General features: G+C 46.0%; 1 protein-coding gene across 1 annotated transcript in view; it reads left to right on the top strand.

Moving 5' to 3' along the window:
• Nucleotides 1-2,133: 2,133 nt before the first annotated feature.
• The window catches only part of Heatr4 (HEAT repeat containing 4), a 36,908-nt gene continuing 20,133 nt past the window's right edge, over nucleotides 2,134-18,908 (top strand). The window contains exons 1-7 of the mRNA XM_029484396.1: nucleotides 2,134-2,230; nucleotides 6,539-7,506; nucleotides 8,943-9,133; nucleotides 10,439-10,579; nucleotides 11,973-12,170; nucleotides 13,419-13,562; nucleotides 17,685-17,846. Coding sequence (XP_029340256.1) covers nucleotides 6,587-7,506; nucleotides 8,943-9,133; nucleotides 10,439-10,579; nucleotides 11,973-12,170; nucleotides 13,419-13,562; nucleotides 17,685-17,846 — 1,756 coding nt within the window. The 5' untranslated portion in view covers nucleotides 2,134-2,230; nucleotides 6,539-6,586. The remainder of the gene's footprint in view (nucleotides 2,231-6,538; nucleotides 7,507-8,942; nucleotides 9,134-10,438; nucleotides 10,580-11,972; nucleotides 12,171-13,418; nucleotides 13,563-17,684; nucleotides 17,847-18,908) is intronic.

Here is an 18,908-nt window from a genome sequence, read left to right as displayed (position 1 = left end):
GTGTGTGTGTGTGTGTGTGTGTGTGTGTAGGGAAACAAGTCAGTGCTCCCCTGTGGTTCACGCCCCCTGGTTGAGTTCCTGTTTGACTTTCCTCAGGAAATGAATGCCAAATACACCTTTTCCTCCGCTAGCTAGCTGCTTTGGGTCGGAGTTTTATCACACTTACAGAGAAAGCAGGCTCGGTAACTACCTTGAAGAACTTGCCCAGGCAAAGCTTTTTACCGAGTTTCAAATGACCTCCCACCGCACTGGTCACGGAACTCGGAAATAACTGTTTTTGTATTGCTACTATGGATTCTTCAACCTTATTTTGTGCATCCAGTCCCAGGAACCAAAAAAAAAGTAAATAATAATAATAGTTTATTCTTAATCCTAATAAGAACCCTATTGGGGGAACAATTAAGAACCAGAGAGCCTGATTTGCTAAGGCACACACAGCTAGACAAATGGAAATGCTGGATTCCACACCTTAGGGCACCATTCCCTGCCTATAAGGCCTTTAAATTCTTTAAGTGCCTCTCATGCAATGATGTCCTATATTGAGAAGAGAATTTAGAAAATGCACTCAGATACCTCCCCTCCACACCCAGCAATCTGTTTAAAAAAAAAAAAAAAAGAAAAGAAAAAAGAAAAAAAAAGAAAAGAAGAAAAGAAGAAAAACAGACTATCATTCTGGTCTAAGACTGCATGCCTGTCAACGGCAGTGCCCGGGAGTGAGTTATTGTGAAAGGAAATAAAACTTGAGACCTGTGATTCATGTAATGTATGTCAAATACCCCGGCGCCTCCTGCTCACCCCCCCCACCCCCTTCTATAGGGAGCATAGTTAAAAGCTGAAACATTAACCAGGTGCATTGTCGACTCAGATAAGCCCCCGGCTTTAGAATCCTTATACACCCGCCTGCACGCACTACTCTGCTGAATCATAATCATGTTGCTGATGTTTGAATGAACCAATCATGTGCAACCGCACCATATCTGTAGTCCCAGTAGAGGCAGGAGAATCACTGTAAGTTCGAGGTCATCCTGGGCTCCACATCGAGCACCAGGACAGCCAGGAGAACTTAGACAGCCCTTGTCTTTTAAAAATAATAATACCTTTAATCCCAGCACTCGGGAGGCAGAGGCAGGAAGATTTCAGCCTGGTCTACAGAGTGAGTTCTAGGACAGCCAGGGCTACACAGAGAAACCCTGTCTTGAAAAACTGGAAGAAGAAGAAGAAGAAGAAGAAGAAGAAGAAGAAGAAGAAGAAGAAGAAGAAGAGGAGGAGGAGGAAATAAGAGAAAAAGAATTTTAATTTATTTTGTTCTGAAAGCTTATTAACTCAAAAGGATTGGTTTTTTTAAAAAAAAATGTGTATCTAAGCATCAGCAATGTCATATTTACAGCACACTTCATTAAATAATTTAACAAAACACTAAGTACTAAATGGATCCTGCTAATTTTAAAAGCTTAAGTACAACTGAAGAAGAAAAAGGACGGTGACACATGAATATCACACACTGAGTCTATTAGACAGGGCTGGACCTGGAAGTCTTCCTGTTGTCGGGACAAAGTAATTTTCCAAGCAGATGCCTGAAGACCAGCATTTCTACAAGCTTGAAGTTGAGCTATCTGACTTACAAGATTTGAAGAAAGCACTTGTAAACAGAAACCACACAAAACAATGTCATTACCCCATCATCCAGCCAGGACTGGGGGAGGGGTGGTAGCAGAGGCGGTAAGAAGGGGATGGACCAGACCTGGGATACAACTTTATCTCATCACTCATCCTACCTGCCTGGTAATCTGGAAAATGCCAGAGTTGCGTATCCAGGTATTCTGTGGTTGGTTCTTCTTGGCGGGATATAAGGGCTCCTGGAGTGGGGGGTGGGGGTGGGGCCCGTGAACCTGTATAGACCTAGAGGGGTTTGTTGTAACAAATGGCCAGGAAATCCAGTGAGCTGCCAATCAACAAATATGAAACAATTTCTCAAAGTTCAGTTTACAAAGAAGGAGATTTGACAAGTAATTGAAGGTGTACCCCACCAGAACCCACAGCTTCTGTGAATGGACTTGGAATTCTGAAGACTTGGTTGCTTGGTGACCACCTGGCAGCTTTGGAACCTAAGCAACTTAGGAATCTTTAAGAAGCAGTACGGCACTTGGGAGGTAATGTCAAACCACTGCAGCTTTGGTGGGATGAGAAAGCCTTCGTCAGCATCACCTACAGGAGGAGAGGGCAGGCTGAGGTAATGGAGAAGACTGGTGCTGTGTGAAAGGCTCAGCATCCACACAGCTGCCAGAACTGTGATCGTAGTTGGGTCTCTTCTGGCTGTGGCTGGGGTCTTCAGTTTGTAAGGTGAAGGCATTAGAGCAGGCAGTTTATCAGCATGAAAGATCATGCCTTTAATCCCAGCACTTGGGAGGCAGAGGCAGGCGGATTTCTGAGTTTAAGGGGAAAAAAAAACAAACTGGGCGTGGTGGTGTATGCCTTTAATCCCAGCACTCAGGAGGCAGAGGCAGGTGGATTTCTGAGTTCGAGGCCAGCCTGGTCTACAAAGTGAATTCCAGGACAGCCAGGGCTACACAGAGAAACCCTGTCTCGAAAAACCAAAAAAAAAAGAAAGAAAGAAAGAAAAAGAAAAACAAACAAAAGAAAAACAGCATGAAAGAGATGGGCTCTCACTACCAAGGAATAAAAGAGGTAGTTTATTCAGAATCAAGTATTAGTGACCATAACCTGGGAATGTAGATTTCTCAAAATGCCATGTGCCAATGAGATAGCAATTTCATGAAGGTTTAGTATGAAATAAAAGGTCATAAATCAAGACAAGTTTCAAGTACATTGGTGGAAACATAAGATAGGAGGGTGACAGCCAATCGGGCACAGCTCTATGACAGGTCTCAGATGCTGTTTAATGACACTCCTAGGTTTCAGGTTGGAGAAAGCTAGTAGGCTGCCAAATTAATAACTCTACAAGGTTTTACCTAATAGTCACAAGGATGTGAGATCAGACATAAAGGTGGGAAAGAAGTGGCTATTTGGAGAGCTAAAGATGGCTCTAGGCAAACTGTTTTTGTTGCTTTGTTTGTTTGTTTGTTTTTCTAGACAGGGTTTCTTTGGGTAGCCTTGGCTATCCTGGGACTTGCTCTGAAGACCAGGCTGCCCTCAGACTCACAGAGATCTGCCTACCTGTCTCCCAACAAAGTGCTGGAATTAAAGGTGTGTGCTACCACCACCTGCTACCTCTAGGGAAATTGTAATTAGGTTCTGGACCTGCAAATTTCCAAACTCTCTACACTCTTGAAGTTCTAATCTGTTCACCAGCCTTGTAGAAGGCTCGGTTAACCATGGGACTTCTTTCCAGGGATTTTTTTGTTCACAGCATTTTCCAGTGTATTTGCTGGTGACGGCTATAGAGCTGTGTGAGAACTGGAAATCATAGGTTCAGACAGGAGAAGGGAAGGAAATTTTGTAGAGAAGATAGAGGGGGAAATTGGGTCCGGTTAAGAGCCTAGGGTCCCCAGATTCTGCTTTCCCCATTAACCAAACTTCCCCTATAATCAAAGCAGCAGGAAGCATTCTACCCTTGAACAGAACCCTCCATAGTCTAGCTGAAGTCCCTCACTGAGAAGCAAGAATTCCAACACAGTTAACACCTGCTTAAGGCCTCTCTTCCTTCCCAGGTGTAAACTTACAACTTTCTCCAGATCTCACCAGAAACCCGTCTTATAGGGAAAGGATATGCACTAAACCCCCTTGTGTAACTCCATGTTCTAACAAACAGAAAGTGGCTGGTTAGAATGGAAGGTTTGATTGGGAAAGGAATCCATGGTAGTTTGAATGAGAGTATCCCCCGTGGACTCCTACGGTGGAACTGTTTGGGAAGGATTACAAGGTGTGGCTTTGTTGAAGGAGGTGTGTCACTGAGAGTGGACTTTGAGGGCTCAGAAGACGCACACCATCCCCAGTGTGTCTTTTTACTTCCTGCTTAAGGTTTAAGATGTGAGCTTTCAGCTGCTGTTCCAGCCAACATGCCTGCTGTTTGCTGCTGTGACCCCTACCATGACTGACGGTTAACCCTCTTAAACCATAAGTCCATTGAAAAGTTTCCATAGTTATAATGTTTTATCACAGCAATAGAAAAGTAACTTACGCAGACGCTACGACCACCCACTCTTCAGAACCAGCTTTATGCAGAGAGTGACTTGGGTTGGGACAGAGGGGTGGAAATGATACAGCCTTGAGGTGGAGAACAGACAGAAACACAGCGTCGTGACAGAGCAGAGTGGAGGAGAGAGAGAGAGAGAGAGAAAGAGAGAGAAAGAGACTGCCTCATGAAGTGGAACAGCATTCAGAGAGAGCAGCCATGTATAAGCTTGACAGGAGTCCTGAAAGGAATGAGTGGCCCTTCAGTTCCCAAGGAACAAAGGAAATGCCTTGCTTTTGTAGGTCTTCGGGGGATGGAAGGAAGTTCCGTAGCGTATCATTTAGTCTGGCCTAGCCTGCATGCCAAGGAGCAAGCATTAGGCAGGACCACCGTGAGGGGGAGGGGCTGCTAGGTCACTACACAGCATGGCCTCTTATCAGTTCTCTGTCCAGTAAAGGGACGATGGAAGGGGTGGAGACAGACAGACAGACATCCAAACATACCCCCCCACACACACACAGACACACACACGAGTGGGAAGGTGAAGGCAGAACATAAAGGAAGGCTGGAGCATTTAAAATGGACCTAGCACGGAGCCCATTCCTTCCCAGGCAGCCATCATATCAGATATTAACTGTTCTTTGAGAATGTATTAAAACTGAAGACAACATGGTATTCTTTGTGATTACATTATTACAAAATTCCTTATGGCACAAGGGTACAGGGCATACCTGGGGACCCTCAATAACACTACATGGGTGGGAGGGAACCTGTCCTTAGCCTGTTTTTAAGGTGTTTAGGGGCTCGGTGAGATAGCTCAGTAAGTACCTTGTGTCCCACATTACCCAGCTTAGCCTGCACAAGTGTACCTTGGCATATGTATCCCCCCCAATAAAATAAATTTTATAGCTATAATAAAAAATAAAATAAAATGCTCAGGGACAAAATACTTCCTGGCATAGGAGCAAGATCCACACGAATATGTAAGAATGTTAAATATTTCGTAAGAATAGCACACTCACTTTAGAAGAACACTAATATCATCCCCACAGTCAGTTAATTTTTAACTATCCAGAGTGGGCACCATTTCAGGAAAAAATATCTCCTTGGTACCAACCTTTACCTTTGCCCTAATTTTTCTAGTCCGATTATTCAAATATCAAGTGCCCTTGTGGCTAGTGTTGGCCTCGTGGCTGTGAAGAAATGAAACAAACTAACGGTTTTTTCTGAAAATAAAATCCCAGAGAGACATCAAAATACTCCTATGTGACTTAATTTGCAGGAAGTTACTGATTCCGACCTGTAAGCAGACATTCTAGAGACAATGACCCTGACAGAAAGAAATGTCACAAGGTCAAGTCTCATCCCTAGAAGACAAACGCTGGTGGGAGAGCACATGCTGCAGCTACGGAGGAGCCCAGGGAAGGGTCTGCTGGCCTGCTGGATAGCTGGGGCAGGGTCACAACGGGCAGGAGTCGGTGAGGAGGAAAAGGAAGTGCTTGCCCATGGAAGTGGCAGGACCCACTGCTGAATGACGGGAGTATTTCCTGGTCCAAGGCCAGGGTGGCATAAAGATTAAATGTCACTTAAGAAGTCAAGAAAGGGCCGGGCGTGGTGGCACACGCCTTTAATCCCAGCACTCAGGAGGCAGAGGCAGGCAGATTTCTGAGTTCGAGGCCAGCCTGGTCTACAAAGTGAGAAGCCAAGCCTGGTCTACAAAGTGAGCTCTAGGACAGCCAGGGCTATACAGAGAAACCCTGTCTCGGAAAAAAAAAAAAAAAAAAAAAAAAGTCAAGAAAGTTTGGGGACAGGAAGGTATTGAGCTGGCCCTAAAAGAGTAGGTCAAGTTATGTCAAATATGGATGAAAAGCCATTTCATGTAGAGAGCATGAGAGTAAGCTGTACTATGGAAAGGAAAAGGGGTGCTCAGAGAAGTGGGGGAGGGTGGATCCAAAGCACAATAAAGTTATCCCCCACCCCTAGTGCTCTGAAGAGTGGGGTCTCCAGAGCTCACCCTGTACCTCCTAGTAGCCGGGACAAGACACCAGGTGTGTCCTGCCATACCTAGCTCCTTACAAGCAATTTAAACAGAGAGATGGATTTTTTTAAAAAATGGAAATGTGGGGTACTGTTGGAAAGCCACGGTCTCTCATACTAGAAGCTACGAGTGTCTGAGCTTTAGAGACAAATGTGAGAACTTGAAGCAAGGGTCTGATACAAGAAATATTTAGAACGTTGCATTATTTCTTCTTTATGCTCCCTAAACTACCAGGATTTCCTTACCTCGCTATGGGTTTCCAATTAATTCCTCCCAACCTAGAGTAGTCACTCCTCCTCCTCTCTCTCTCTCTCTCTCTCTCTCTCTCTCTCTCTCTCTCTCTCTCTCTCTCTCTCTGGTACCTGCAGGCTCTGCTTGTAAACCAGAAGTGTGAACAGAAAGATTTGAAGGACGACATGGCCAAGCCCAAAAAGAAAAAGGGTTCTTCCTTTCACTGCCTTGAGCCACAGCCCCCTCGGCTGGGATGGGGCATGGTCTTCCTCCACTCAAGACCCACGGACAAGGCTGGGTGTGCCTCGGTCTCCAGAGTACCGCCTGTCTTCCACTTCAGCCCACGGCACTGCGAGAGACTCAAGACCCAGTATTTGAAAAGGGCAGCGGCCAACCTTTCCTTCTCTGAAGATGTGGGGTGGCAGCGGGGACTGCCCAGCATGCCTTTCAGTCAGTATGATTTTAAGCACATCTACAACACTGAAAACATCCTGCCACCTCCACAGACCAGGGCCACCGACACTAAGAAACCTGAGTGCGCTGAGGCTCTGTATGCTTTAACCCTCTTGCCAGAAACCATCACTCACTTTACAAAGACACACACCTCAAACTTCTTGCCGGAAGACTTCACTTACTTGGCAAAGTGTTCTAAGGGTTCTAAAAAGCCGAAGAAAACAAAGCCCCGAGACCCAGAGCAGAAAGCATTTCCTGGACAAAGCCGCCATCACAACTTAAAGCCAGAAATCCTGGAGCTGTCAGTCTCTCCGGATGAGAGTCTGGAAGAAAGGGAAACCTGGCTTCCACCTGGGGAGAAGGAGGCGCGAGGCTGGGAAGCCATTGTTCTGGAGAAGCTGAACAAGCGCACCTCGCGATGGATCCAGAGCAAGCGGCCACCGAGGCCAGGACAGTCGCCCAACAAGTGGCAGTCCTTTCTCCGCCAGCAGTACGACTGGAGCCACATTCGGGATGAGCTCACTTCATCCAGTGACTTGGAGCTCCTCAAAATGCTGGAGGCGGAAGAAACAGCCGAGTTTATGGGGGAAAGTGCCCCGAAGCCACCAAAGGAAATAAAGAAGCCAGAGCTGCTGCTTCCCGTCTACTTCAGGTAGGCTGGCCTTAAGCAGGCCTGGCAAAGTCTGTGGCGCCCCTTCAGGGACTCCCCATAGGCTTCTTATTTGATGTCTTGGAGGTTTTCCTGGTACTTAGAATCAAACCCACGCCCTTGCATTTGCTGGGCATTTGCTGGGCAAGACCACCACCCCTGACTACATACACCACAGTCCACACTTCAGAATACACTTTCTGCCAACCTCCTCTTCACCAAGTTAGGTGTCTAAGCCTCTCCACGGCTGGCATTCTGGGCCGGACACTACTCTATCGTCAGCTGCTCCCTAGCACTGATGCTAGCAGCATCTCTGGTCTTCACCTGATAGAAACCAGGAACACCTCTCAGTTGTGATAAGCAATCATGTCTCAGACACTGCCAGATATCTCTGAAGGACCAAAATCACACCCTATTCAGAGTCACAGTCTCAAAGGATTCTGTCCTTCGCTTCAAGTAACTGAACTCTCGGGCAGGTGGCCCAGCCCACTAGGACTCCTGGAGATGTAGCCAAGTTGGCAGTGAGGAGCAAGGAGGGTTTGTGGCACTCTTTGGTCTGCCTCGCTTTGACTAAGACTCACTGACCTCAGACACGACCAGACTCGGGGCAGAGAAGCAAAGGCAGTCCAAAAGCAGGAGATGGCCCCACGTGTCTCAGATTAAATCCTCTTCATTCCCAGCTAGAGTGAAGACAGGGGCTATTCTAATCTCCCTGACAACCAAAAGGAAACTAAAAAGAAGTCAAAATGTAGTTATTTACTTATTGGGCAAATATGAGTTGATTTTTTTTTTCTTTTTGGTTGGTATTGTTATTTTAGATAGTCTAAGGAATGGTGGGAATAGAATACAAGGGGACAGATGTGTCCACCTGGTGAATAGACAGTCCATTCCTACACAGCCTCAGTGAGGTAGCACAGAAGGCTGTTTCTCTTCCCCCACCCCCACGTGAATCCTAAGGGAACCTGTGTGAAGAACAAGCTGCAGACAGGGGCATGGTGGCACAGGCCTGCAATCCCAGCACTTGGGAGGCAGACACGCAGAAAGAGCACAACTTGGAGGCCAGCCTGGTCTAATACTAAATTGTAAGCTAGCCTGAGCTACATGGCAAGGTCCTTTCTCAGTTTTCCCATACACGTAGAAGAGGGAGAAGAAAATGGACAGGGCTGAGCAAGAAGCACAGCTGTTCTCTCACGGTGTCTGCCTGTGGCTTCCAGAGGCATGGCTCCATCGACAGAGGGGAGCAGGGTGGCAGGAGACAGGTTCTCCCAATGGCTCCATATTCAGATGGCATCATAGAGAGAATACTGGTCATTAGACGCAGTTCTTCTAATGCTACCATGTAGGAGCGGAGCTTAAGTGGGCTAGAGTGAACCATGAACCTGAGGGGAAATATCTTCTACCCCACCCACTTTCCCCCCTTCCCTCTCACCTCTGCTAAGGTTACCTGGTTACTCCCCACAAGTACACACAGCAGAAGCCATGTCTGGCAACAACATGACAGCCGAGGTTATCCGAGCAGAGAGAAGCAACATGCAGCATATGACTAAGAGCCACTTCCGGCAGGTGAACCGCAAAGCCGGGGAGTACGCTTACGCTACGGACAACACCTTTGAGCAGGAGATGTACTTTGGTAATGCTGGGCTCTGGGGTGGGAATACGGGCTGAGGAAACGAGGGCATCTTGGGACAAGAATAGCTGTGGGTGGGGATGAGAGTCTCCGGGTGCATCTCCCAGCGGTAGTATAGGATTGTGGCTAGTGGCGAGCACACATTTCTTTTCCCAGCCTCTCTCTCTCAGTCTTACCAGGGTGGAGGGGGGGTGGAGAGGCTCGTGAGTCCAAGCTGACTTTGGGAGGACTGTTCTCTGTCTGTCCTGTCATCACTTTTAGGTATCCCCTCCCACCCACCTGACCTGCTGTGCTTTAAAAAACAAACAAACAAACAAAAAAAACCCAAAACAAACAAACAAAAAAATCCCACAGGTTTTGGAGTCTGACAGATTTGTTTAAACACTGGCTTGATTCCTTCTTAGTGCTCTTCAGCAAATTACATAATGCCCCCCTTACCCCAGACAAAACATGGTAGTTATTTGTAAAGCAATGTTAACAAGACTGTACATTCAGTGCAGGAGACAAGAACGCATCTGTAGAACTTCTGCTTAGCACACAGGAGGTGATCATGCCTACCTGTCCCCTCCCTCCCTTCCATTTAGCTAACTTTTCAGTGCCCAGACTCGCAGAACACAATCTATTGCATGTTCCAAGTGGGCTTCTTTTTTCTTCTCTCTTTTTTTTCCTTCCCTTCCCTTCCCTTCCCTTCCCTTCCCTTCCCTTTTTCCCATTTCCCTTTTCCCTTCCTTTCCCTTTCCCTTTCCCTTCCCTTCCCTTCCCTCTCCTCTCCTCTCCTCTCCTCTCCACTCCTCTCCACTCCTCTCCTTTCTTTCTTGACAGGGCTTCTCTGAGTAGCCCTAGCTGTCCTGGAAGTGACTCTGTAGACCAGGCTAGTCTTGAACTCACAGAGCTCCACTTGCCTCTGCCTCTGAATGCTGGGATTATGGGCATGCACTGCCACCACCGCCCTGCTCCATGCTTCTCCATCACTTCCATCTTGCTTCTACACTGCTAAAGGCCAGGTCTCCTTAAGGAGCTTAACAAAACTATACTAAGGGATTTATAACTGGCAGGGTTAACTAAGTGCCCTTCTTCAGTGTCTAGTACTACTGGAAATGAGTTTCTGCTTAACCACTGTAAAACATTATCTTTGGCCCTCCTAGGCCTTTATGAGGTTTCTCTACAAGGCTTCCAGCCGTGATGTTTCTCGTCTAGGGCATGGTGGTACATGGCTCTAATCTTGGCATTTGGAAGGCAGGGAAGCAGAAAGAGCATAACTTTGAGGCCAGCCTGGGCTACATAAATCCATTGCATTTGTCTTCATAGATGGAGTGAAGATTGTTCACCAGATTGGTGGGAGGAAAGACCAGATTGTCCTGGAAAACCTCAATCGGTATGACAAGCACCTAACCAAGGTCTTCCCGGAAACCCCAGAGAAGTGGAGCTTCCAGCCTATTCCTGAAATGCGTAAGGAACCTTATCAGAAAGCTAACGGTGGGGGGTGGGGTGGGTATGGAATGGAGGCTCTTTCTTTAAAGTCATGGACACCACCAGCAATGGGGCCCTCCCTTCCCGACAACTAAAACCGTTGTAAAATGCTAATTGTAAGATGGTGGAGCTTGCTACCAGTTGGAATCTGATATTACTTAGGTATAAACACATGGTTTAGGGTAACTGCCAATATGATGTGTGCACTCAGCCTACCACAGGAAGCCCATCAGACTCCCCACTCACCCCTGTGTTCCTGGGCTGCTTTTACCCCTTCCCAGCTCCTCCATGCCTCAGATCCGAGGGTCTTGATTTCTTTCTTTTTTTTCTTGATTATGTCTCTGTGTACGGTTGTGTATGCCTGTATGTGTGAGGATGCAGGGGTGGACATGTGTGTGGAGTCCTGAAGCTAATGGCACAGAGACTCCCTTACCTTCTCTCCATCTTACTCATCGAGCTAAGGTCTCTCAATTGAACCCAGATGGCATTGATACAGGTAGTCTAGCAACCCTGATTTTTTTTTTTTTTTTGAGATCTCCTGTCTCAGTTTTTCAAGTATTTGAATTTTAGGCAGGCTGCTGTACTTGCCCATCTTTTATCTGGGTGCTGGGGATTCAAATTCTGGTCTTCAACATTTGCAGAGCAAGTGCTTTACCCACTGAGCCATTTCCCTGCCTTTTCTTTTCTTTTCTTTTTTTAAAGTACATCATTCTCTATTTTGTTAGACAAAGGTGACCAAGAAATGAACTTCTAAAACAAAACGTACCCATCTTCTAAGAGACAGTGTCTCTAAATCCTAGGGTTCTTTGCACTATTCAGATGGGCTCTCTAGGACTGAGCATGTAGCTGGGTGTCTTAATCATTATTCTATTGTTGTGAAAAGACACCATGACCATGGCAACTCTTATGAAAGAAAGCCTTTAACCAGAGGCTGGCTTACAGTTTCAGCAGCTTAATCCATTATCATCATGGGAGGGGGCATGGGAGCACACATGGTGATAGCATAGTAGCTGAGAGCTACCTCCTGGTCTGCAGGCTGGGAGCAGGGGCTTGGGGGGGACAGGGATGGACAGATGGATAGAAAGACAGAAACTGGGCCTGGTTTGGGCTTTTGAAACCTCAAAGCCCACTGCTGGTGACAGAATTTCTCCAATATGGCCACACCTACATTTAATAAGGTCCTACCTCCTAATCCTTCTAATCCTTTCAAATAGTGCCACTCTATGGTGACTAAGCATTCAAATACATGAGCCAGCGGGGGACATTCTTATTCAAATCAGCACACTGAGTAGGTATAGCATTTGCAAGCATGTACAAGTCCCCAGGTTCCATAGCCAGACAGTGAGGTGAAACCCAATTCTTCATTACACAGCTTACAAACTCAGGAAAGGAGTCCAGCGTTGGACTGCATTGCCAACCGAGACCAGTCTGCTGCAGGTAGGTAAGGAGGCCACATCGGCCAAGACAAGGAGACAAAAGAAGCAGGTCCAACCCGTGGAGGAGGATGTGACGTGGGAGCTGGCCATCCTGCGGAGGATGCTGCAGGAGTGGAAGACTTCCTGGGGACTGAGTAAGTGAACGGATAGCCTGAGATAGTTGATGTTTCTGAATGTTTCCCAGTCTGGAAAACTCCAGCCCTCGCATGTAAAATGTAAAAGGCTGGTTGTCTCGTTAAGGGTCTGGATAAGAACCTTTCACTCTGCAGGTGCGAGGTGAACATTATTTTCATCTACACTGGGCTCGTTTTTACACGGGGAGGTGTGTGAGGGAGCTTCAGTAATGTGTGAGAACTTACTCTGTCACAGGCTTTCTGATCAGAGAAACAGGACACCAGGCGCTTTTGCAGGAAACAGTTCATTGTGAGCTAGCATTGTCTCTGCAGGATTTTCCTCAAAGGCAAAAACCACAGAAATCCAAGAACAGAACTTTTTATACTTTTTTTTTTTTTTTGGCTTATTTGTCTCCCATATAAGGTGACTTACCTTCCGGAAGAATGAGTACTTTAGATTACTGGGCACTGAGACTAAAAAAAGCTGAGGCGGAAAGAGAGGAGAAGGAAGGGGGTTTATGGGGGCGATGTGTGGATTTACACTACTTACGAACACTGAGCAGGCCACATGGCTGTTCCCTGGTTTTCTTCTCTTTGGCTCTTGGGGTGTCCCCTACCACAATCACTCTGAGAAAACTTCACAGGCAGAAACCCTGTCTTACCAGGTCTGAGACATGCTGGATAAACCATCCAGGACAGGAGACCTGAAAGGTACAGCCCCCAGTATTAGATATGAGGCTGTCCAAAGAAACTGCACCTGACTGTAGAACAAGCTCAGTTGAGCAAATGGGGTTAGCATGGATCTGTTGTCCTTCAAAGAGCATTAAGTAGAAGGCTGAATGCCTCTACCAACTGAGCACCTCAACCCTCACCCTGTTTGTTTTGGTTTTGAGATGGGCGACTATGGAGCCTAGACTGGTCTTGAACTCATGAGTTTATGACCTTCCTGTTTTAGCCTGACGGACACTAAGTAACTGAGTGCCACCATAACCGGTCAAACACTGTATTTTATTCCCATTTACCTTCCAAGAAAAGTTACTTAAGTACAGAGTAATAGTACATAAGATGAGACTGGGCGGAACTACCCGAGAAGTGTATGAATCACCACAAAAATAACTTGCCGAAGGAGTCCGTCTGTGAATTCATTATTCTGAGCTAAAATGTTCCTTGCAATGCCCTAGGGAAAGGAACTTCTTGTCTTCCCGTTTATTGTGTAATATGTAACCCTAACTAGGTGGTTCTCTTTCATTTTTTATTCCTATGACATAGTTATTGAATGGTATCACAAGACAGTGGAGAACCTACTACGGGACATACAAAGCATGTATGATGACATTAGGGTCCAGGCCATCACCACATGTGCTACCGCTGCTTTAGAAAGGCCCCGGGTTGCCACCACACCGGATAACTCAGGTGAGAGCCAGACTGAGCTGCTTGGCTGCTTGGGACCATCTGATCTGAAGGAGGCCTTAGAGATAACCTGAGCTCATTTTCCAAATGTAGAAACCACAGCCTAGAGTCTGCCTGCACAGCTCATCTCAAGAGCCGAGACTGTGGCTGCTGGATCTAGTTCAGGGTTGGGCTCCAGACCTCTGGAGCTGAGCATACTCTCTACTCCAAGGGCTTTCTGTAATACACACAGCCCTTATGTTTGCTCAGTGGCTTGCAATAAAGTCTATGTTTTCCCACCTTGACATTTCCTAACAGAAAGAAAAAAAAAAAATCTAATGGCCTGTGGACTGGTGAGATTGCTCAGTGGTTATGGCCATGGGCCGTTCTTACAGAGGTTCTGTTCCCAGCACCCACATGGCAGCTTACAATGTCTGTACTCCTGTTCTAGGGGATTTGGATCTGATAACCTCTTCTGGCTTCTATTGGTACCAGGCACACGTGTGCTACATGTACATACATTCAAACAAAATACTCATACAGAAAAAGATAAGGATGGAGGGTGTAACTCAGGCGTAGAGTGCCAGCCTGGCATGCACAAAGCCCTAGGTTTAAGCCTCATCAAAGAAAAGTAGGAAGGGGGCTGGTGAGATGGCTCAGTGGTTAAGAGCACTGACTGTTCTTCCGAAGGTCCCTAGTTCAAATCCCAGCAACCACTTGGTGGCTCACAACCATCTGTAACAAGATCTGACTCCCTCTTCTGGAGTGTCTGAAGACAGCTACAGTGTACTTACATATAATAAAATAAATAAATCTTTAAAAAAAAAAGAGAGAGAAAAGAAAAGTAGGAAGGGGAAAGAAAAAATACATAAATGGATTTGATAGATTTTAATCTTAAAAATGAATTAAGAATTTTTCCATTGTTGCAGAGTTTGTAATCTTTTAGGGAAAATAATGTTGGCATCACTTCTCCTTATTGGCAATAACAGGTATGAAAACCTCCCCTCTACTACAGTCAAAATTACAACCTGCCAAAGATGATTCCACAATACAGGCTCCTGGTGATGAAATGTTAGAAACCCATCCACTCCTCTGTATCGAATGTGCCTTCTCAGAGTCATTAGCCAGAAACCTGTGCCAGCTTGCTCCTTCTCTAAGCTAAGACATCCCAAGCTCAGTTTCAGTTTCTCTTCACCTGTGGTTGGACAGTGACTGCCTGCTTCCACTTCTTTTTTTTTTTTTTTTTTTTTTTTTTTTTTTTTTTTTTTTGGTTTTTCGAGACAGGGTTTCTCTGTATAGCCCTGGCTGTCCTGGAGCTCACTCTGTAGACCAGGCTGGCCTCGAACTCAGAAATCCACCTGCCTCTGCCTCCCGAGTGCTGGGATTAAAGGCGTGCGCCACCACGCCTGGCCCTGCTTCCACTTCTGCTCTCCCTACCTACAGTGAGGGGCTGGGACTGGCTGTACCTCTTCCAACTTGTCAGCTTTTAAAGGTTCCTCCACTTTCTTTCTGTTTATGGACTTGGAGCCGTGGACATTCCCCCGGATGTCACTGTTTGATTGATGGCCAGCCCTAGGCCACACACCTGCATGCGTCCTCAAGCAAGCACTCTACCAACACATCTACATCTTCCAGGTTTTCAAGTTTGCAGCTCCCTCTACTGGAAGAGTTTGTCCTCACCCGACAACCCTTAGGTCTACAGCAGAGACACCGATTCCTCTGAGAAGCTTGCTAGAAGTTTCCACACATAATTTGTTACTTTTTCTTGTTTCTTTGGGTAATGGATATTACCCAAAGCTGCATACAGTCTGTGGCACTTGGCAGGGCTATGTTCTGAGAGATGTATCACCATACAGTGTCATCCTTGTGCAGACACAGTAAGAAGTATTTACATGAGACAGCTGCAGTGTCACTAGACACATCTTATGGGACCGCTGTGGTTTATGTGATCTGTCGTGGACCGAGATATCTTGTGGCACATGAATGGACATACAAGAGCACCTTTGTCCTCACAACTGTAATCACAGTTAGATTACACAGGGCCAGCATGTGTATCTTTCAATCTTATTACTAACTCAAAGAAAATGACTTTATTTTTTTAAATACTCAATAGACTTTTTAAAAAGATGTATTTATTTGTTTTATGTATATGAGTACACTGTAACTGTACAGATGGTTGTGAGCCATCATGTGGTTGCTAGAAATTGAACTATGGACCTCTGCTCACTCTGGCCCTGCTCGATCCAGGCCTGCTCACTCTGGCCAAAGATTTATTTATTGTTATATGTAAGTCCTCAGACACACCAGAAGAGGACATCAGATCTCATTACAGATGGTTGTGAGCCACCATGTGGTTGCTGGGATTTGAACTTAGGACCTTAAGAAGAGCAGTAAGTGCTCTTAACTGATGAACCATCTCTCCAGCCCCCTCAATAGACTTCTATTTGCTCACTAGAAATGCACACATTCCTATCTACATCCCTTGATTGACTATCCCTTCTCTGAAATGCTTGGAACAAGAAAAAAATGGACTATTTCCAGATTTAGAGTATTTGAACATACATGAATTATCTTGGACATGAGACAGATTTTAATTACATGAAATGTTAGAATGTATGTATACACACACATGTAATCTCCAAAAGGTAATTTCATACAATATTTAAACTGTCTCCATTTTTATTGACCCTGTCACATGAGGATAGATGTGGAGATCCTACCTGTTGGGGGGGTCATGTCTGTATTTGGAATATTTCAGATTTTGGATTCAGAGATCAAGGGTCTTCAACTAGCAGTCTGCATACGGGCCTACAACCTAAGTGGAAAAGGCAGATGGACTGAATGTGGATGCATATGCCTATATACTAACCCTTGGGAGGGAGAGGCAGCAAGATCAGGAATTAGCTCGGGCTTTGGGGACCCTTCAAAACCAAACAAAGAAAGAAAGAAAAGTATAAAACCACTCAGAGCTCTGCTGTTTCTTGGGAAGATACTTGTGGGCAAAGAGGTGACAAGCCTTTCTCCTTCAGCATAAGAATTTAAACTTCAGTCCAGTGCCCGTCTCTTCTCTAAGCTTCTGTTGTTTTCACAGTTAGTGCTGGAGACTTAATCCAACAGGTCGTGCCTTCAAAGCAAATGCTCCACAACTGAGCCAAAATGCTTTCCTATGTTTATGGGCCAAATTGTTATGATAAAAACAAGACCCAGCTGATAAATCACCTGGGCAAAACTATAAATGAAAGTTAAGACACCTGACCAATACCATCCTTTTGGCCTCCCCAGATGCCCTACTACAAAGCATCCCCCCCCCCCGAGACCCTAACTTGTACCAATGGAGTTGCTAAAGAGCTATTATACTCGTGGAGCATAAATTCATCCAGAGTGAACACTATGGAATTCTCCACAGCTTCATGGACCCCAGGCAGGCCTGGAGGGATAGCTAAATGGTTAAGGCCACTAGCTGTTCTTCCAGGGGACCTAGGCTTGATTCCCATCACCCACATGGCAGAGGATCCAAAGCCCTTTCTGGAGTCTACAGGCACTACATGTATGTGGTGTGTAGATATACATGCAGGCAAAACACCTAAAATAAAAGGTAAGGAAAAAATATTCCCAAGTTTAAAAAAAAAAAAAAAAAAAAAAAAAAAAAAAAAGGTGGCCCCAGATGAAAGGACTGCCTGGCATTGCTGCCCTGACACGCGTGAGCTCCTCCCATCCTTCTCAGCACAATGCTTATGGCAAGAATCGGTGTCCAGTTAAAGCGAAAAGACCCCCTGTGGGATTCTGCAGTGAGATCTACCCGGGCACAAATTCAACCTGAGTTGAAATACTGAATTAGACGATGTGAAGTGGCAAAGCATAAGTATAATTGCTATGATGGAGTAAATGGGCTGGTGTTGTTACTAAGATAAATGATGGAGGTTACTGTAACTAGCTGGAAATATGTTTTGGCTTCGGTACTAGAGACAAGATGATAAAGGACTGAAAACTGGTGCATCAGCACCAGTGTCCTTTGGGCATAAAATCCTGCCCACTGGAGGCAGCCATCTGACCTGTGGTTTAGAAAGCCTTAGATGTAAGGCTGACCTTGGTCAGGAAGCTGTCTGAGAGAAAAGCAAAGGACTGGAGCCATCTTTTTGATTGCAGAGCCAATCATTGTGGATTTGCCAGCGGTCCTCCTGCCTGTTCTAGAGGATGCTCTTTCTCACAGAAATCCCAACGTGAGGATGGCGGCCGCAGTATGCCAGTATTGCATACAGTCACATAATCCCACTGCCCGAGACATCATGCAGACAGCCCTCATAAAGGGTGAGTAACAGCCACCTGGGACCTGGGACGTGGGACAGAGGTGACCTCACCGACAGCTCTCTGTCTTCTTTTCACTGGAATGCTGGGATGTCTGCTATTTTGCCTTTGAGTCTCTGTTAGGCACATGGAGATTTGGTTCTTCATAGGTACTTTTACAACACTGGTGCCATGAACTGGTACCTGGTGTAAGCTTTCACAGATGAAGTCTATAAACCATGTCCTAAAATGGATGAAACCGGAGATAGTATCTTAACTAAATAAGCTACAACTAAAAGACAAGACCCCACCCCCACCCCACGTTTCTATGTGGAAACTATAATTAAAAGATCAACCTGGAGGTGAGGAGAGATTACTAGAGGTTAGTGGTGGAAGGCAGAAAGTGGATAAAGGCAGTGGGTTTGATTGATGCAGTGCTGCGTGCATGCATTGAAATAGCCCCCTCACCCTGTTAATACTACAGTGAATGCATGACTAGCCAATGATTTAAGGCCTAGGCGTCTAGTCCAATGGTAGTATGATTGCCCAACACATCAAGACCTTGATTGGATTGTACCAAGAAAGACAAATATAACATACAATGGCCTCCTATATAACATTTTACTGTTGAAGATGACATAACAACAGCTAAGTACATTTTGTAAGGTTCGGTTTTTAAGTCACCCCTGGATGTCATGCTTCGGGCTTCTGCACGGTGGCCTCCAGGCCTCACCATGCTGGGGTTAACAGCTGTCAGGTGAGAGGTCACTGACCTCTCTGGATAAGCTAGCTGTTCCCTGACTTGAGGAAACGCTGACTAGTCGGGTCTTCTACATGTAAACAACCCACTGCCTGATACATCTGTTTTAGGGACTTCCTCCTGCCTCCCTATGGCCTTCCCAATCTCCATGGAAAGAATCAGCTGCATTTCTTAGCTAGGTCAGAAGTGTTACCCATGCCCGGCGTGCTAGCGCACGCCTTTAATCCCAGCACTTGGGAGGCAGAGGCAGGCGGATTTCTGAGTTCGAGGCCAGCCTGGTCTAAAAAGTGAGTTCCAGGACAGCCAGGACTACACAGAGAAACCCT

This window comes from Mus caroli, chromosome 12 (assembly GCF_900094665.2).
Source record: "Mus caroli chromosome 12, CAROLI_EIJ_v1.1, whole genome shotgun sequence".
In the NCBI taxonomy this organism is placed as follows: Eukaryota; Metazoa; Chordata; class Mammalia; order Rodentia; family Muridae; genus Mus; species Mus caroli.
This window is presented reverse-complemented; position numbering and strand designations above follow the sequence as displayed.